Source organism: Rousettus aegyptiacus, unplaced genomic scaffold, assembly GCF_014176215.1.
Source record: "Rousettus aegyptiacus isolate mRouAeg1 unplaced genomic scaffold, mRouAeg1.p scaffold_m13_p_13, whole genome shotgun sequence".
Lineage (NCBI taxonomy): Eukaryota > Metazoa > Chordata > Mammalia > Chiroptera > Pteropodidae > Rousettus > Rousettus aegyptiacus.
The window spans coordinates 58,077,413-58,098,328 of record NW_023416288.1 but is presented as its reverse complement, the minus strand read 5'-3'; the positions used below and the strand labels follow the sequence as shown (position 1 = coordinate 58,098,328).

General features: G+C 35.6%; 1 protein-coding gene and 1 pseudogene across 2 annotated transcripts in view; one reads left to right on the top strand and one right to left on the bottom strand.

Moving 5' to 3' along the window:
* The window catches only part of NUP205 (nucleoporin 205), a 66,430-nt gene that overhangs the window by 30,332 nt on the left and 15,182 nt on the right, over positions 1-20,916 (top strand). For both annotated transcript variants that reach the window (XM_016121107.2, XM_036230868.1), the window contains exons 16-33: positions 619-718; positions 1,160-1,297; positions 2,430-2,619; positions 3,337-3,457; positions 4,876-4,957; positions 5,409-5,573; positions 5,900-6,024; positions 10,424-10,538; positions 12,375-12,524; positions 13,082-13,153; positions 13,506-13,663; positions 14,180-14,260; positions 14,962-15,153; positions 15,659-15,926; positions 16,015-16,113; positions 18,467-18,615; positions 19,465-19,656; positions 20,555-20,676. In XM_016121107.2, the coding sequence (XP_015976593.1) occupies positions 619-718; positions 1,160-1,297; positions 2,430-2,619; positions 3,337-3,457; positions 4,876-4,957; positions 5,409-5,573; positions 5,900-6,024; positions 10,424-10,538; positions 12,375-12,524; positions 13,082-13,153; positions 13,506-13,663; positions 14,180-14,260; positions 14,962-15,153; positions 15,659-15,926; positions 16,015-16,113; positions 18,467-18,615; positions 19,465-19,656; positions 20,555-20,676 (2,519 nt within the window). The remainder of the gene's footprint in view (positions 1-618; positions 719-1,159; positions 1,298-2,429; positions 2,620-3,336; positions 3,458-4,875; positions 4,958-5,408; positions 5,574-5,899; positions 6,025-10,423; positions 10,539-12,374; positions 12,525-13,081; positions 13,154-13,505; positions 13,664-14,179; positions 14,261-14,961; positions 15,154-15,658; positions 15,927-16,014; positions 16,114-18,466; positions 18,616-19,464; positions 19,657-20,554; positions 20,677-20,916) is intronic.
* On the bottom strand, positions 7,339-8,114 carry LOC107498237 (annotated as a pseudogene).

Below are 20,916 nucleotides of genomic sequence, written 5' to 3'. Positions count from 1 at the left end.
TTGTTTCATAGCTTTTAAAAAACATTTTTAACCAAGAGGTGATAATGGGGTCATTTAGGGCAACCCTGCCAATGATTTTATGTCTTCTTAATGTCTTTGGCTAGAGCAATGGGATAGAACACTGGTCTGGGAATTAGAAATCTAGGGCTTGACTTCAGTATGTTTGCTGCCAAATTCATGCTGTGAGGTTCACTGGCTTAACCTGGGAAATGAGAGTGATTAGATGAGATAATTTCTCAGATCCTTTACAACCTGAAATTTTTAGGGAAAATATGAAATACTTGGGAGAAGTGTCCAAAACTGATGTTTAATTATAAATTAACTATGGCTGGACACTATGTGCTTTAGATTTGTTAATGAAGCCCAAATATCTACTATAGAAATGTTTGGGAAATGCTTTTTCAAATGTTTTTCCTTGAAAATTTACCAGTTCCTTATCCTTTAGCAAAATAAAGCAAAATGAATTGGGATTGCAATTTTGCCTAGCATAAATTAATAATGTAGACAGAGGATGTCACTCATTTTCTAGAGAAAAGTGGGAGGAAGGAAAAACCTAGCAAGGGTTTCTATCACCTTGGACTGTTTTACTGTTATTGACACATTTGTATCTTTCTATAGTGGGAAGTTGCTGAAGTTGTTTTGGAAGTGTTTTATAAATTGCTTAGAGATTATGAGCCCCAACTTGAAGATTTTGTAGACCAGTTTGTGGAACTACAAGGTATTTTTATTTCTTTCACTTTCATACAAGGTGTCAACTATTGATAAAACTATTTATAATTTGTAAATTATATATTATAAGTAATATATGAATTATTTGTTTATAAATTAAATTAGAATTTAATCTTTTTTGTGACACCGTATTAGTCATTTTAATTAGCAAGAGAAAATAAAGTAAAATTGTACTGAGTGGAAGACCAAGAACATCGCCTTACAGATTCTTTAGAGAGTTAACATATAATAAGTGGCTAATTGCTATGTGCAGATCAACTTATTTGAAAATTACCACTGTATACAGTTTGTGTCATTGTCTCTAAATTGAAACTTCCCTTTATCTGTTGAGATGCCATTTAATTTATAAGTTTCAGACATTTCATAAAAATCAAGGGTGTGACAAAAATACTAATTTACCATATCTTGGACTATGTTATGTTCTGTTTAGGAGAAGAAATCATAGCCTATAAGCCACCAGGATTTAGTCTGATGTATCATCTTCTGAATGAGTCACCAATGTTGGAGCTTGCTCTTAGCTTACTGGAAGAAGGCGTTAAGCAGCTTGATACCTATGCCCCTTTTCCTGGTATGAGCCTGAATGTCTTTATGTCTTGAAAACAGTTTAGATATTTTCATTTTTGTAAACTGGGGGTTTGAAATAATCAAATGATCTCTGAGGTTCTTTTTCACTGTAAGATTCTCTCTCTGTATCTACAGTGGAGCTTTTAGGGAGTCATGCGATGAAGGTATATTAAAAGTGAAAACAGACTAAAAGACAGAGACTCTCACTATAACTGTCTCATTTTAGGATCTTTTATAGGTAATTATAATATCTTTCTTTCACTTTAACATGTTTAACATGCCTCAGTTTAAATCCAAAGTACTTTTTTGTTTTGTTTTTCATATAATATTTGTAAAAGGACTATACCTAATGTTCACTCAGTTTTACTTATTATCTTTATTAATACTTATTAATAATTATCATTTGTTGAGTGCTTACTTGGCGCTTTTAAAAGCACATTACATGCATTAATGCATTTAATCTGCACGAAAGCCCTTTGTGGTAGATACCATTATTTCCAGTTAACAGATAAGGAAATTGATGTGCAAGGAGGTTTTACATCTTCCCCCAGTGTCAGCACTGTGATTTGAACGTTGGCAATTTGGCTTTGTATTTTAAATTTGAATGATGGGATTATAAGTGATTCTTATTTATATTTTATATTCTTATATATGTTTTTATTTATTTTTTTTCCGCCGAGTTTCCCACAATGAGTATGTATCACTCTAATCAGTTTCTCAGCCTCGGCACCATTGACATTTTGTGCTGAATAATGCTTAGTCGTGCAAGCCGTGTGCCCTGTAGGCATCCACCCCCTAGAGGACCGTAGCACTTCCCCAGTTGTGACAACATAAAGTGTCTCTAGACATTGCCAGATGTCCTCTGGGGCCAAAGTCACGCCCATCTGAAAACCATTGCCCTAAATAATTATGGCAAAGATACAGGAAAAGTGACTGAAAAGCTATTACATAAAAGTAACGAGCCATAAAAATTACCATTACTTGCATGGGGGAGCATTTTCATGAAGTTGATGAAATATTGAGAATTTGAGGGCTTTTTGAATCTCGAACTCATCTTTTACCTCATTTTCCTAAGAATCGACTATGAGTTTCGAAGATTCATGTAGAATTTTCTAACTTGAACTTTTGGTTTCCAGGGAAGAAGCATTTGGAGAAAGCGGTGCAGCACTGCCTTGCGCTTCTCAACCTTACCCTGCAAAAGGAAAACCTCTTTATGGATCTTCTGAGAGAGAGTCAGCTGGCTCTGATAGTCTCTCCTTTAGAACAGCTTCTGCAAGGAATCAATCCCAGAACTAAGAAGGCTGATAATGTGGTGAATATTGCCAGGTAGGTTATATTTGTAGGTAGAAAAATGAAGAAATCAATCAGATGGGCATTCTAGCTTTGATTGCCAAATCTGGTCAGATCCCGAATGCGTCAGTGTTTTTTGGCCTCACTTTGTTCTTGCCTTCTCTAGCTCCTCTGATGTTAATTACTCTGAACCTTGTAATATTTTTTCCTCTTCTGGATTATCCTATGTCCTAAACATTTCTAAGTATAAAACGATATAACCTTAATGCTGTGTATCTCTTGTAGGGAATTTAGATGTTCGGAGGATAGGGCTGGGGAGCAGACTTTACACTGCCTATATATCTTAGCTTCTGGCACTTACCAAAGCATCACCCTGATCGCTGTCCTCAGCTTTACATGGCTTTACATGGCTTTCTCCCTATGTGTGTCAATGTTCAAATTTCCCTTTTATTAAGACACCAGTCATTGGATCAGGAGCCTTGCTAATGACTTGGTCTTAAGTCGATTGACCACCTCTCCAAAGACCCTGTTTCCGAATTAGGTCATTGTGGGTTCAGATATAAACATAGGGATGTTGGAGGAACACAGTTCAACCCACAAGAGGGTATGCTGGTTAGATGGGGAAACCACTGTCTAATTTACCCAAAAGCGCTACACGGGTAAGAGAAGCTCTGGTTCTAAGTTTTCTTTTTTGAGAACAGTGAGAAGCCAAGTTTCATCTCATTGTTTCTCAACTGTTTTCTTGTTTTAAAGATACCTGTATCATGGCAATACTAATCCAGAATTGGCTTTTGAAAGTGCCAAGATCCTCTGCTGTATCTCTTGCAACACCAATATTCAGATAAAATTGGTTGGGGATTTCACACATGACCAGGTAACTGATTTTGTTATTGTTATTGTTAATTTTTGGTGCATTTTCAGTCCATACAGAAGTCATAGTATCTGTGGAGGAATCTTATTCTTGTTTGTGGAAAATTTCTCTGACAGTAAGTAGATTTATTTATGATGGGTGAAAACCTACCCATGTTCAAATTTGTATTTCGACATAATACCAAATACCATTTATAGTGATACTGCACATACTGTTGTATGTGATGATACTGTATATACTGTAATATGTGGCTCTAGGGCTTAACGAGATGATTGCTATTCTAAACACATTGAAGTGATTAGGTTTATAAGTGCAACTTCTGTTTGGTTTTTGCATCCTTTGTTTCATCCTTTGTCAGTTGCCTCTGTTCTGAGTGAGCCTCTGCGATGCTGAATGTATCTCACTATTGTGAGTTGTCTACTGTGGTTTCCTGGTAATCCACATTTGTGTCACTTCATGTGATATTACACCATAGAGAGTTTTTAGATGTTCTTCTGTTAATCCAATTTATAATCTCTATTTGCTGAATAGCTACAATTGGGGAAGATATTTTTTTCTCTTTATAGACATTTGTCCCATTGTATCTTTATGTTGGACTACTGCTTTAGCTAGTTGAAGAATTTTATTGTGTATTCCACAGTATTCTGTAACAGGCTCCTCTAGCACTTGAGTGGAACTGGTCTTTACATCCTGTGTAACTGTCCATCATATTGCAGGACTTAGCATCCCTGGTCCCCGACCACTGTCTGTCAGTAGTAGCCTGTAATTGTGACAACTCAAAATGTCCGCATATTTTTAAGTGCCCCTCATAGTGGCAATACCATCCAGGTTGAGAACCACTATTTATAGTAGGATATAGATATCTAACCTGGTTTTTGGATGAGATTCAGGAAAACTAGGAGTGTTGAAGATGAAGCTTTTCAGTTCACTGGCATTCATTTGAGTGTGAATTATTACCAATGTTAACATCCTGCTAGATTTCTTACGGAGTTTGAGTGATATATAATCTCTCAGCCAGAAATGTAAAATTGATAGTAATACACTTTTAAAGAGAGAAGATGAGAATTTTATTTTATATTTTAGTTAAGACCCCATAGTAATGAGTATATAATGAAGAGGTCATGAAATAGCAATTTAATGTTATTTGAAGAAATAACTACTTTGATTCTTTGGAAAAGAAAATGAAGGAAACCAGTTTTGAAACCAATAAACTTTAAAAATGCTTTTTTATTTTTATAGAGCTAACTTATGGCAATTTAAGGAACTGAGTTTTCTGTTAATTAAAAATGTAGTTAAAACCTAAATACTTGGAGTAGATTTGCTTTTTTTCTTTATAGACAATTGTTTATAAATATATATTATAGTTTCTCTAATATTTAGAAACTTTATAATTTTTTTTTTTTATGTTTACATGACTGCAGAGTGTAAGTCAGAAGCTGATGGCTGGATTTGTGGAGTGTTTGGATAGTGAAGATACAGAAGAATTTATACGTTTAGAAGAGGGTATGTCTTAGGTTAATGTATCTTTTTTACTTTATATAAATACTTAATATAAAGAAAGCTATTAAGTGTTTAGTTTGCTAGCATAAATGTACAAGGCTTTTGGGAGACCTCTAATACAGGTCTAAACTCAATGTAATGGCTACTTTAGTCACCTGAAACTAAAGAAAACATGAAAGTTTGGAATATAAGTTTTATATTTAAAAATTTTTTTTTCCTTTTACCATTTTTTAAAATTCCTATCCTCCCATCCTTTTCCCCTTTTGTAACCATCAGCTTGCTCTATCTATGTGTCTGTTTCTATTTTATTTTATTTATTCTTTTGGTTTTTAAATTCTACATATAAATGAAATTATAAGGTATTTGTCTTCCTCTGGCTGGTTTATTTCACTTAGCGTAATTCCTAAATTTGACTTACGTTAACTTTTTATTGTTTTGTGATTTCCACATTAAGGATCAGAACTTGAAAAGAAATTAGCTGGAATCCGTCATGAAACAAGAATCCACATCTTGAATCTTCTCATCACCTCTTTGGAACGCAATCCGCCCAGTCTTGCTCTCTACCTGTTGGGCTTTGAATTGAAGAAACCTGTCAGTACCACAAACTTACAAGATCCAGGTATGGCCATGAGACACATAGGCATTTATTTCATGTTTATGTATCTAAATGGTCATTTATTGAATTTGGGGATCATGAGATAATTCACTGAAAGAAAGAAATAATGTATGAAAAGTAATGCGATGAGTCAATCTTTAGGGCTTAGCTCAAGTCTGGACAAACTAAGCCTTAGAAAATTAGAATTTATCCATTTTCTGTATCAATATTTGAAAGGCTGTTTACAGTAGAGCAGATGTTTATGGGATTTAACTTTTATAAAGGTATTTTCAGGGTTTTAATGCAGACATTTAAAAAGAAAAGTTGAATTTTCTTTTGGTTTCATATAGGAGTGTTAGGCTGCCCTCGAACGTGCCTTCATGCCATCTTAAACATCTTGGAAAAAGGAACGGATGGGAGGACAGGCCCGGTGGCGGTGAGAGAATCGCCTCAACTCGCTGAGCTGTGTTACCAGGTAGACTAAAGGCTGTACCACGTAGCACTTAATAGAAGAAACTTGCTTGACTACATCACAGACATGCAAGTATGACAGTAAGACTGAGTTGAAATGAATTCATTTGGCGGTTTGACCAGTCTTTCATTTGTGGATAAAACCCATAATCCACAAACCCCGAGAATCCTAAACATCTACAGATCCTATAGGTTGGCCACTTGAAAAATGAGAGAAATTGGATTTTTGAGATAGATTTTGACCAGGTGGTGTAGAAGCTTTATAATGATGATGCTTTGTTTCAAGTTGCTTCTTTTTGTGGGGAGAGCCATGGATTTGGGTCATGGAACCTCTGGCTCCCCTCTCTGCCCCTGACTAGCTAAGCCATTTCGAGTGTGCTATGACACGTCTCTTCAATCTGTGAAGTGGGGTCGTTGTTGGACTTAAACGAGGATGTGAGCATGTAAGTGAAGGCTCTTTTTAATAACTACGTACATTATGCAGCTCTGTAGTTGTATGTGAGGGGCTAGAAAGTCAAATTCATGTAAAGTTTAAGCTATAATGAGAACTTAGGTTTTACTTGTATTTTCTTATATTTATTTCTTATTCATTTCATAAATATTTTAAGAACTAGGCTTTGTAAGATAGGACTGATTTTTCAATTTAAGTGGCACCCTGATTCATATTTTCATAAGAAGCACAGCATTAACTTCCTGCAACATGGAGATTTTTCTTTCCCTTTTTATAATTTTTTACTATTTTCTTCTGTCTTCTGGCTGTCCAAACATCCCTTTATTGTAAGTTCTACAGCTAGGTCTTCCTTTGAATCAAAATTAATTCTTCCTTAATGGGGGAACAAACTTGATGTATATTTTATAGAATTGTAGAATCTTAGAATTGTGTTATAGAATTTGGTGTACTAGAAACAATGGATAAGGTTAATCATCTACGCTGAAGGAGCTAGGCAGGTGAAGAGGGGGAGAGGAGAATCTGACAGACTGGAGAACCCATGCCCGCTCCTCAGCCCCTGCTTGTTTTTGCCATGTTGGAATGTAGGCCCTGGTTTGCTAGATCCTCTGATTTTCAAAACACTGTACTGACCAAACAAAACATGTCTATACCAGCAGCCTGCCATTTTATCACGCATGCTCTGCTACTTTACTCTTCAAAACGTGGTCCAGCATCATCAGCATCACCACCAGGGAGCTTGTTAGCGTGGAAGCCCAGGCCCCGCTCCAGACTTGCTGAGTCAGAATCTGTTGTTTTAACAAGAAGCACTGTTTTGTTTTTTCCCCTAAATGTCACAAATGGATTTTGTCACCATGAAAAGTCTGAATTTTAAACATATTCTTGGACTGGGGGCTCATCTCCATCAGCTCGTTCAGCTTGAGCACCTACCTATCTTATCCCCAGTGGCTTTTCCAGAACTCCCTTCACCATGAAGCTTCGTGAGGTTTCCCAATTCAAATTTGGGCTTCTTCAGCATTTTGATTTTTCTAACAAAGACATCATGGAGCGGATAAATAGATTGGCAAGCCTTTTGTATGTCTTTTCCAATGGTGTCCAGAATTAGTTTATTGACCACTTCTTTTAAGTTATTTGTCTGCACTTCTCAGGTCATAATTTTCATCTTCTGGATTTAGCAGACATGTCGATGCTGAGCTTAAGAGGCCTTCTGAATCTGATTGTTGCATTTTCTAGTAAAACCAATGCACAATAAACAAAGCAAATATCACTGTCTGTAGTCTTCACATCTACATGTGCTTTGATCGTTGTCTGCCATTTTTTGACCTTGGAGCACATTTTGTCATTGGTAAGAGCCATGCCATGGAAATTGGGCAGTTTTACCCTGAACACGCTCAGAAATTAAGTTGAATTTTCTAAATGCATCTTCATCATTCTGCAGATCAGGTAGTCTCACTTCAAAAACATGACCCTCGAGACCATCAGATGTGATTTGGTTCCTTGAATCCTCGTGTTTTCCCAATATTTCTAATATCGAACATAGCTGGTGCTTTCATATCATACCAATCTTTCTTAGAAAATGAGTCGACCACTTCTTTGTCTTCTTTTTTGCCACTGTTAGGCAGGTGCTTGTCCTTACTAACTGCCATATTGCTGCTCAGAGCCAGAAGGAGCACTGTTCCATTTTTAATGAAAGGTGCTTCCGTCGTGTATAGGTTTCTCTTTCACTCTGCTTCAGAAGAAAATTCAAATCTCTAAAAAGAACTTATTTGTTTAAGTAAGTCTGATTGTAGCAAAGGGGAATCATTTGAGGCCTTATTGATACCCTCATTACCCAGCAATGCAAGGCTTTCTGGGTGAAGAAGTCGAGATAGCCTTTGCCTTTGCTCTCTTTTCTGTAAGAATGGAGGTTTTCCCCATGTGATCTTGGGAACTAGGAGGGATGTGGGAAACTCCCTTGAAAATGGCTCTTGGTACTTTGGGAACTCACTTTTTCTGTCCTTCTCCCTCTAACGGCATTACCTCTCCCACATCTTAGAGCATCTGTTCCTGTGTCTTTTTACCTGACCATCTAATACAAAGAACTGGTTTTTGTTTTGATTTAAGAAGTTCAAAACAAAACAAAAAATCAATTATTTTTGTTGTTTATAGAGTTATCAAAAACAATGTCAAAACTCTTTAAAGGACAAGAATGTATCTATGGCAGAACTATTTAAATTTTACCTAGTGTTCCTTATCTTTTCCTTTGTGTGTGTTATGTATATTTAGTTCATTATACTCAGTAGTCATACAGTTTTGTGTCCTTCCCCTCCCCCCCCATAATCTTTCTGTGTAGCTACAATGTAAATTATATTTTGGTTGCTTCTAGTTTTTTTTTTTTTACTGTGTCCTGGTGAACATCTTAAGCTACCTTTTGTTGTTTTATATTTTTAGAAATGTATTTCTAGACAAAGATTTACACTCAGTTGTTGTTTTGTGTTATAAATTCACAGTGAACACTGACTTGGTGAATATTAAACCATTGCTCCTGGGGAAAACAGGGTTAGAATCCTGCAGTCCTCAGGTCTCAACATTTTTGTCACCCGATGAATGCATAACTTTGTTTTACATGCATTTCTATTTAAAGACACTTTATTTACTATATTTTATTAATTCATTAACATCAAACTCATGGTCAGCAGCACTAAAACTCTTGCCTAATGGAACTTACTCAACACCTGTATTTTCTCTCCTAAAGCACATTGATACCTTCTTGCACTTAGGAACACTACACACCACTTCAGTGCTATGCTTAGGGGTCATTTTAACTAACGAAATATCTAACAAAAAGCACAAATGCAAAAAATGGAGCACAAATAGACTGGGAGAGGACACTTGTTTACAGCATGAGAGCTGAAACAAGAAGGCAAAGCACAGCCTTGTTTAACTTTAAATGAGAGCAGACAAGTTTGGCAGCTCAAATTTTTTGCTACTCTGTGCCTTTCCATGAATGACCACAAAAGCATGTGAATGTTGATTTTGGAGTTACAAATAAACTTTAGCATGTAGATGACTTTGCAAGTATGGAATCGGGCCAATAATGAAGATAGATTGTTGGGTCAAAGGATATGAATAGTTTTATGACTTCAGATTTTAATTCAGAAGTAATCATAACAATTATAGTGGGTATTAAATGGTGCCAATAAGAGAGAATCTAAAGTACCTGCTGCATGGAAAGCATTTAATAAATATTTATGAAATGAAACATATGAATGAAAGTTTTCACAACCACTTTGTCAAATACTGGGATTTGCTTTTTACATTTAAGCATTTTGCTTATTTACCATAGAGGCTTGCCTTATTCACTTAATTTTTTTTTTTAATTACTGAAAGAACCATACTTTTTTTGATTATGGCCATTTTTATTTTTTCTCATGTAAAACATTTTTTGCCATTTTATCTATTTGGCTCTCTTGATGATATTTATATATCTAATGGAGATCTTTATATATATTATAGCTATTCACTTTTTCTTATATTTGCTATAAAAGCATTTATGCCTAAATCTATTTTATTAAATTTTTATTTTGAGTTTATATTCATTATTTAGTTGAATCTGTAGGTCTTTATAATTCTTCAATTGTTTGAATCCTGGTTATAATAATTAAAATACTAAGACTCGTTAATTAACTATATGTATGTATGTACGTATAAATAAATATTTTTAGGGCGATTTCAAGATTAGTCCTACAATAATGTCTTCAGCACTCTTGGTTGTATTCTTATAAATGTTCTTGAATTAAGGTGCTACAGACTGCTTAGAACTCTGAGCTTCTAAGTTTTATACTTGTGTTTGTTCATTCTGCTCAAATTGTTGATGGGCCTTAGTTTCCACTTAGTAGATCAAAATTCACATTTTATCTTAAAATGTGTAACACAAAAAAATTGACTTGGGGATTTTCTTATTTTAATTCTTAAGGTGATATATCAGTTATGTGCATGCTCCGATACATCCGGCCCTACTATGAGGTACTTGAGAACCAGCCAGGATTTCTTATTTTCTCAATTGCAACATTTACCTTTTTCTAATAAAGGTAGGACTTTTTTTTCCTTATAAAAAATTTGTAGTCGATGTTGAACGATTTTATTTATATAACATTTGATTCTAGTAGTTAAAATATTTATGGAATTCTGTTCGCATTTTGTTACTTTGCCTGTTACTTTGGGTTGCTTTCGTAATTCGTGCTAGAGAAGATGATGTTTTAGCTGCTACCACAAAATTATTTAAAAATAGTCAATCGAAGTTGGAATTTGATCTTTTTCCTAATAAGTAAATATTTTAAATTGTGTTGAAGGATAAGAAAATATTTTCTGGAAAGTTATTTTGTAAAAATCTTTTTATTCCTTGTGTATACATTGAAAACAATTCAGTCTTGAAATGAAATAATGTAAAACTAATTATGGTGGAAACTGTTTGTAACTTACTTTGTTGACATGACCAAGCAATTATCCCAGGGTACCAATGTTTTCTAGGATTCTACTTTATATAATTTTCTTTTTGATCAGTTTTTAACAATTTTCTGAATTCACAGTACATCCAGACAGTGGTGGCCTTTGGTGTTTTTTAAAGTTTACTTTACATCATCTTTATGTTTTAGGAAATCTAGGTTCACTGATTTTGTAATATATTTCCATTGTTGGCAATTATCAGCTTCTAATTTGAGAGTGATGGTATGAGAGAACCTTGGGAATTATCTAACAGCAAAAATTATCTTATGGCAAAGAACTTTCTTTTCATAATAAATATCTTATTTTTAGTCTTAAATCTGTTTATATTAAGAAGCTTTTTTAAGAAATCCTCTTTTATACCTAAATAGAAAACTTAATCTTGACTATTATGGTATCTGTTTTTTTAAAAAATCAATCTAGCATTACCTATTATTAGTAGTAGCGGTAGCAGTATTTGGTGTATTTTATGTTTATACTGTCATAATTTAGGACTTCAAAGCCAGGCATTAAAATAATATTGGATTCAAAAATGTGTATAAGTGATTCCCAACCCGAACTATATATATATTTTTCCCCAGCCCCAATTATATATATATTTCTTTTTTCCAAAAAGGTTTTAATATGCACGGAGTGGGGAGGGGCGCAGTCCTCAGCAGCGGCTCTCCTCAGCTCCTCGCTCTTCCTCTTGGTGTGGACGTGCCCCCTCCCTTTTCTTGATGAATTCAAGAGCCCGCTTTTCCTTGGAGACCCTGAGTAGCTCCAGGCTCTCAGGAATCATGTCCCACACAAACTTGCTGTGCTTCGGTGAGGCGCCTGCGGCGGTGGCCGGGCCTCGGCTTGCTCACATTCTTGGTCACCTCGTGGCCCTTGTGGAGGCTCAGGGGCGGCGCAGAGCACGGCTGCTGCTCTCCAGTGGCTGCCGCAGCGGGAGGCCCAGCCCTAACTGTGTGTTTGACCGGGTGGCCTAGACTATGCTGAGATACCACAAAGTTGTGCAATTTAAACTTATTTTAATTTTTAAAAAATATATTTGTGAAATATAAAACAAACTAAGATAATTTTTTATAAGTTATGTATTTAAGGGTTTTTTTTTTTTTTAAGTATTAAGTTCTGTATTAATGTTAAACTATGACGGACCCAGAATTCTGTAGATCTATATGAAATTATCCTGGTAATGGACACTTGATCCTCTCCTGTTTTTCCTTTCATTTTGCTCATCTTTTACAGATACATATTAGCTTACCTTTTCTCCCTTGATGTCTGCCTTTTTCAGTTTTACAGAACGATAAATTATTGTATTTCCAAGTTTCATAAACTATTGACTGTGTTCCATGGGAAGATACCTGATGAATTAAAGAATTTAGGTCTGTTCTGACTTGTGCTATTATTCTGGGAAACTGACTTATGTATTTAACTTCTAGAATATGAAATATCTATGTTGAACCAAATGTCGTGGCTGATGAAGACCGCCTCGATAGAACTAAGGGTGACCTCTCTGAATCGTCAGCGGTCACATACCCAGCGGCTCCTGCACCTCCTGTTGGATGACATGCCAGTGAAACCGTACTCAGGTGAACATGCGAATTGTTGGCATTAGTTTTATTGTGCTGCTGACTGATCTGGGTGAATTTAAGCACGAATCTGAATCTTGTGCTTAGTATGTGATTGCAGGCCAACGAAGTTCCTTCTACTTTTAGAATTTTTTTCCCTTAAAACACCAAATTTTTAAATCATCTCATTATTGTTTGAAGCGTCCACATTTTGCTATGTTCATATACACAAATATTCAGTGGAGTTTGTCACAGAGAGCCAGCAAGACCAAAGGTATTTTATTATGTATTATACATGCAAATTAAGCATAAGCTTCTCTAACCATCTCATTGGCATGATTGGGCCCTGCCTCTCAGAGTTCTGATTATCCCCTTTACAATCGTGAAGTGGATCCCACAGGGACAGAAAGAATTAGATGAATGTTGTTGATAAGCCCTTATCACATTTGCATTTTAATTATCTATTTGCAGAGGGCTCTTTGACCTAGAAACAGTGACCTAGAAATAAGATACTTCAAGTGTGTTTTTTCCAAGTATATTGTTCTTTTTCTGGTCTGTTATTATTGATGCCTCAACAGATGGTGAAGGAGGAGTAGAAGACGAAAATAGGTCTGTCTCTGGGTTCCTTCACTTTGACACTGCGACAAAAGGTAAAACCCTTTGAATTTGTGGTACATTTATAGCTATATATTAAATTGCGTAAAATTTCAAGAGAATTATCATGCCTGTACTTGCAAATTCATAACAGATATAGAAAAGCTACATAAAGGATTCTTTGTCATCCATAAAAACCTTTTTAAAACTGGGATTGTAAGACAGGAAAATATTTTTGCAAATGGTTTTAGTAGAAATAAAATCAAATTTAGATTTCAGTAAAGCGTTTAGTTTATAGACTCCCTTTCTGAACATAGCACTCACTGTCTTTCTGAGAGTGAGCTAAGTACAGTGGTTTGCTCTTCTCAGTGTCCCAAGCAAAACTGAACTACTTTTTATTTTCTCTAGTGCGTCGAAAAATTCTCAGTATTCTTGACTCAATCGACTTCAGTCAGGAGATTCCTGAGCCTTTGCAGTTGGATTTCTTTGATCGGACTCAGATTGAACAAGTTATCGCTAACTGTGAGCATAAAAATTTACGGGGACAGACGGTCTGCAATGTCAAGGTGAGGATTGCTTTAAAGTGTGTACAGTATTAAGTGGCTCAGACTTTGAGTCGAGAGAAATATAACCGTTCAGTTGTTGTTTTTCTGATAGACATTGGTTCGTTAGACTGTGTTTTTCAATTTTCAAACAGCTGAGAAATAAAAACAAATAGTCCAAACTAAATTTGCCTGTTTGGAAGGTCCCCCATCACCTTTCTCTTAGTAGTCATGCTGCCCAACTAAAAGTACGGAGTGGTTTTAACTGTTTAACTCTACCAGGTTAATAGCATCAGTAGAAAGAAGATATTCAGGGCATTTGCACTAACTTACCTGCCACAGAGATTCTTTGGTACCACTCTCTGGAATGTGAGGGGTACCTAATATTTTTGATTAGAAACTAGACAGTGCCACTGTTAGGTTTTATTTAAAAGTATCCAAAACTTTTCCCTCTAGGACAGTTTATAGTAATTGCCACTGGTTACTGTTGTAATAGTGTCTGAAATGGTCTTATTTTTCTTTCTTCATCCACTTTTATAGCTTCTTCATAGGGTTCTTGTAGCCGAAGTTAATGCCCTTCAGGGTATGGCAGCCATAGGACAGAGACCTCTACTGATGGAGGTGAGCCTCTTGCGCATATGTTAGTATTAACGTTTAAATTACTTAAACTATTTAAAAATTTAGCTTTAATGGAATCTTTCACTTTTGGCTTTATAACTTTTGTAAACTGAACTGCAGCTAATGTCTGGATGCCAGAATAAATAAATCTTTTCTGTGAGGCTGGTTAAGGATTTTCAACCTGCTCATGTTGTGTATTAGACTTCACTTGCTCGCTTTCATTGAGAGAGGAGAGAGTCATTTGTTATCACAAGGTGGGAGTTAAGAGGCCGGTGGAAAGAACCATGTACAGGGAAACACAACAGGCTAAGCTAAAGCAAAAGGCAAAGAATTAAAAGACACATCCGGGAAACATGCCATTGAACTTGAGTTTTAGGCAACTCTAGTGCTCCAGAGTAAGTATAAGTAGACATTTGCAAGGAGAAAGAAGATAGGATTAAAAAGCTCATTTCCACCCATACGACCTTCGCTCCCTGCCTTTCACACAAACACACACGCACACATAGAGCTGTGTAAATTTTTCATAGCACTAACTAGCTGCATAATGTGATAAGTTATCAGCTGACTGGTATGCATGTGGAAGATTTCCAAAATATACTATAATTGTTTCCAAGTTAACTGACATCGTTCAAAACAGGGACCTGTTAGTAAAAGACATTATTTGCCTCTGTGTTAACTTTGTGATCCAATTTCTCTGGCTTCAGGAAATCAGCACTATACTTCAGTATGTAGTAGGAAGAAACAAATTGCTGCAATGTCTTCATGCAAAACGGCACGTGCTGGAGTCATGGAGGCAGCTGGTAGAAATTATACTGACAGCTTGTCCCCAGGACCTCATTCAGGCAGAAGACCGACAACTGATTATTCGTGATATTTTGCAAGATGTGCATGATAAGGTGACATACTTCCTAAATGATTTTATACTGCCGAATATTTAATTACCAGGTGAACATGTAGCTTGCCAACCTCCTTTTTTTTTTTTTTTTTTTTTCTAATTTAGATTAGGAGTAAATAAGAGTTGTGCAGTGCCGATGCTAAGACTTTTTTTGAGAAAGAAAAGTATAGTGGTGGCTCTCAACCAGAGTGCATATCAGAATTATCTAGGGAGCTTTTTAAAAATACACAGGGACAGATATCATTCCAGATCTACTGAATGAGACAGTCTAGCAGCGAAGCCATTTATGTGAATTTCCATTAAGAACCTCTAGGGAATTCTGGTAGGAATTCCTCTGGTTAAGAACCCGTGTTACCCAGCATCCTATTTAAATTTCTATATATTAGCTTTTATTTTCTTTGAACAGTACAGTTCTATTCTCATGGTAGTTGAAAAGCTAAACGTATACACAATGTGTCAATAACTGAAAGCAGGGTCTCACTCTGGATTTGTCTTCTTGCTTTAAGATCCTGGATGATGAAGCGGCACAGGAGTTAATGCCGGTGGTAGCAGGTGCTGTGTTCACCCTGACTGCTCACTTGAGCCAGGCCGTTCGCACAGAACAGAAGCATCCATTAGCCTTGGGGCCTGGAGAGGCCCATTACGCTTTTACGCTTGATAGTTGTTTCACCTCACCTCCTCCAGCAGAGAACCCAGCGGTGGGTTTCGCTTCTATTGGAGATTCTTCACTTCACATCATATTGAAGAAACTGTTAGACTTCATTTTGAAGACAGGTTTTTTATTCTCAATTTCCTATAAATTACAGCTTTTGTCTTTGTTTTGACTTTAATTTGAATAAAGGGTCTTACTCTGTCTACCTAGGTGGCGGATTCCAGCGAGTGAGGACACACCTGTATGGCTCTCTGCTTTATTATTTACAGATCGCCCAGAGACCGGATGAACCGGACACCTTAGAAGCAGGTAGAATTAGATAGGTTTCTAATCTTTTCTGGTTTTAGGGATTGGTTACTTTAAATTAAAAAAAAAAAAAAATCACTTTTTCTTCTTTTAGCTAAGCAAAGCTATAACCAGCGAGTATAGAATCAGTTAGGTGCTTACTATAAAGTCAAGGAAGAATGTTTAGTTTTCTAAAATTATGAAGATAGCACATAAGTACCGTCAAAACAAACCCTGAAATACTGCTTTAGTTTACACATTTCGGTTGCTCCCTGTCTCGCCCCTCGCCCCACTGAGTGATAAGCTGGGCGTGGTGTGTACGCCATCCTTTTCCCCCTGCAGCGTATCACAGTACGTATCTCGTTGCATCTGTTAAAGTGGCTATGTTATTCCATAATAGGGAAGTAACATTTATTTTACCATTGGCCTGATTCATAGGCACTTAAATTCTTCCTAATTTCACTATCACAAAAAAAAGCTGCATCAAATAATTTTTTATATGCCTCTGTATTTTTCAAGAAGGATACTTCATGGTAGAATTTTCATGTGAAAGAGTGTGCTCATTTTCTTTTAATAGATTCTATCAAATGGCCCTATACCAGTTTGAACTCCCGTTAATAGCATGCATATATGTCTTTTTGTTCTAATGTGACAAATTCTAAGTAGAACTTGGTCAGAAGATAAGCGTATTTAAAATATTGATATGTGCCGCTTTCTCAAATGTAATTAGTGTTTTTAATTGAGAATAATAAGCTGGATTCTTTGGTCTCCAGATATGAAACATGTTTTTAACTGTTTAACAGACAAATATATATAATGCTCTAAGCCAGAGTTACTCTGCTATTTGAGAACTTGTCATAAGTGCCTTCTGTAATGGACTGACTCCTTGTGCCCTTCGAGAACCCTTATGAGTGTTTGTTATTTTGTACATAGATTCTTAAAAACTATTCTGTGTGTAAGACCCAGATTATCTCATACTATTTTTTATGGGCTATATATTTTTACATAATATCTTCCTTAGAAGGTATAATAGCCAAATGATGTATTTATAGAAATGTCCTACCTAATTAAATAATGTACAAAAAAAATGTTTTTAAGGTCATTAAAAATAAAAGACTAGTTTAGAAAGCTTTTTAAAAGAATAGGAGATTTCTAAAGAAAGATAGTAATGGGGATCCCACTCCATCTTTCCCCCACAACATAACTCCTCCATTTTCCTCTTGTCTAAAATTCTTAACATTCTGTAGTTGCCTAAAATTATCGTTTTAACATCCAAATTGGCAAAATCACCACTTAAGCACTAGGTGGAGCTGTACGTCATGCTTTTTGTAAGTCATTATCAAGATGTGGTAAAGCAGTGTGACCATAAAAGAAAGTTCTCTTTTTTTTAAATTCCCAAATGATCTAATTTTACAGTAATTTCCTCCTTTAATTTTTTCTTAGTCATAATCACTGCTTATTTTGACTTATTTTAAGTAGCAAATTACTTTTTCCCGTAGGTAATAGAGTCTTTAAGTTTCGAATTAGAAATGCTAAATTTAATAAGTATTTACTGAGCATTTATTTTTGTGCCAAACACTGTACCTGCCTTCTGTTTATTAAAACTCTGAAGGTTTGCCTGCTGCAAAAACTTGTGCAAAAAGCTGCTATAAAAAAGTGCACTATAGACCACAATATGGGTTACTTTTATTTTTTATGAGTAAGCTTGCTTTGTTTTTACTCCATTCTGATCAGCTTATTTTGAGAAACTTTTCCCAATTTAAAAACTACTGCTATGCAATAGTTGGAAAAGAAGTCATAAGATTAGTTTCAAATGCAGGTTATTGTTTTACATAATGTATTTCTGAAACTTTTCTAAAGGGTTTACATGAATCTTATGTGAAATATATGATCATGTCTTCATTGTACATTTAAATTTCATAATGGGTATACTTTTTCTTTTTAATAAACATTTCAATTAAAAATATAAAAGAATAAAAATATCTGATTTTTGGGCAGCAGGTCTTTGTCTACTTTGTACCTGATCTTTTTGAGTGAAATTCTCATAGATCTCAGTAAAAGTTAAAGGTTGCTTAGCAGAATAAATACAGGATATTGGTTCTCCTGGAGTTTCATAATTCATTTTGATTTTTAAAGAATAGTTTATCCTTTTCCTAGTACCACTGTTATCTTATGAGTGGAATAGTGTCTGTGCATGGAATATGCGCATTGTGTCTTAAAGTTTACCTGCTGGGGACTCGTGGCTGGTGGACTTTTGTGTACATGCAGCATTGCAAAGATTTTGTTGTTGTTCTGTATAAGGTTTAATTAATTACTCAGTTACCAAACTGCTTTTTGTTGGAGTGTTTTAAATTTTTTTCTGTTGTAACTCTTTTAGCCAAGAAAACCATGTGGGAAAGATTGACAGCCCCTGAAGACGCGTTTAGTAAATTGCAGCGAGAAAACATAGCCATCATCGAGAGCTACGGAGCCGCCCTCATGGAGGTGGTCTGTCGGGACGCTTGTGACGGCCACGAGATTGGAAGGGTAGGTAGCCCCTGTTTAGTGCTGTAATTGAATAAGTATTTTGACTTATTTAGGTCTAAACCGAATTAACTTTTCGATGTTACATATCAAGAATTATTTTCTGCAATATATTTTAGTGAATTTGCCTATTTGCTATAATTTGGACTCTCGAGTTTGTTTATTCATATATTTTGTTTAATTCTGTTCAAATTCTCCATTTGGAATTCTCCCTCAGAATAATCTTTCTGTTGATTTCGAGGTTAGTCTGCCATTGGTAGAAACAGTAGAGACACCGCAGAGAACTTTTTGCTAGTGGAAAATGACATTGCATTCTAATCATGTTTTTGAAAACTGTTGGATTTTAAGAAATAGGGTAAAATATAAATTGCAGTAACTTCTCAATTATGTTTTTAAAAGAGTTTGTTTTTAGGCATAGAAAAAAGAGTAGAAGGAGATAGACCAAAATAGATTAATTGTGTTTATCAGACTATGTATTTCCTATATAACTTTTCTATAATAAGCATGTAAGATTTTACAATTAGAGAAAAGGCTATTTTTAAAAATTCCTTTCCTCTAAAAATTAATGTTTAGATTCTGCTAAAATATTTAATATTATTATTTCAATGTATTAAGTTTTGTTCTAGCTATATAACTTTACCCCCCCCCCCAAATTTCCCTTTTGTTAATAAATAAATCTAGATTCTAGATACATAACATTCAATTTTACACACAAAAAAAATGGAAGAAGAAAGTTTTGTTGCAACCATTCTCCTATGAGAAAAGTTCTAAATATTTCCAGATGAAGACGGTCTCTGTCGTTGATTTTTGGGAGCCATCCCGTGATTTGGACTTTGATTTATCTTCCTGCAGATGCTGGCGCTGGCTCTGCTTGATCGGATCGTCTCTGTAGACAGGCAGCAGCAGTGGCTTCTGTACCTCTCCAACAGCGGCTATTTGAAGGTGCTCGTGGACAGCTTGGTAGAAGATGACCTTACGTTGCAGAGCTTACTCACCCCACAACCTCCACTTTTAAAAGCCCTTTATACCTATGAATCCAAAATGGTGAGGCTCTATGTTCACTTGAAGCTGGGTCAACTGCTCATTTTTTCTTGGGGCTAAAGATATATTAAAGAACGTTAATGTGGCCTGCATTTTGAATATTTCTGTCATGTGAGCTGTAATCATTCTAAGGAGTTTCATATTTGGGGACATGTGCTAGAAATGTATCTTCTAAGCAGGCTAAATTTGAATTGAAATGATCCAGAGAGAGTTAGTTGAGTAATAAGTCTATGACTTACTCAGGGTGATGATAGTGGCGAATGATACGACACTCAGTGCTGTATGAGGAAAGCAAGGAGCAAAGTTGTCTTTCCACGACAGAATTCTGACTATTAGGTGCCTATTGAACATTCTGATGTAGATGTACTTGTTCTGTTTTAAACATGGGATTTTTAATACAGTCTATAACTCATCATTTTCTTTCCTCCAAATCTTTTCTAATTTCTCTGTTGTCTTCTGGTTAAAAATATCATAGTGTCACAATAATAGAAGTGCTAAAGTCTTAGATTGTTCATTAACTCTTTTTTCCATTCATTTAACAAATATTTATTAAATGTGTATTATATGCGAGGTGTGGCACTAGGTACTAGAAATACAGCTATGAGCAAAACAGATGATCTTCCCTGCCCTCCATAAGCCCACATGATGATAACAGGAACTACAGTTTAGTTGAATGTTTAATTTGTGCTAGGTACTGCATGTGGCACTTCAGATGTGCTATGTCATTTAATCCTCAAAAAATCCATAAGATAGGTGGTATAATGTGCCCCTTTATAGCTAGCTCAGCATTTCCCCTCAGTGATGGTTCAAATCAGAAATGTGCCATGAGAGAGTCTCATTTTTATCTAAGGTCCTTGGATATGATTTCTTAACTGATGATTTTTCTTGCATTATTTCTTAGGCATTTCTGACGAGAGTGGCTAAGATACAGCAGGGTGCCTTAGAGCTGCTGAGATCTGGGGTGATTGTGAGACTGGCACAATGCCAAGTTTATGACATGCGCCCAGAAGTGGACCCGCAGGGGTAAGTGTCCATATAGATTGTTTTGTTTTGTTAAGTTCCCAGTAGTAAAGGATTATTGAGGAAAAAAGGAAATTTCAAACAGTTTTGCCACTGGACTATAATTCTATTTCAGCAGTATTGTTTAATCTTGTTGTGGGCTTTTTTATTTTTTTTTTTTTTTTCTTTTTTCTTTTTTCTTTTTTCTTTTTTTTTTTGGTTTCTGGTGGTATACCCCGGCCACTTACTAATAAATGGGAGCTG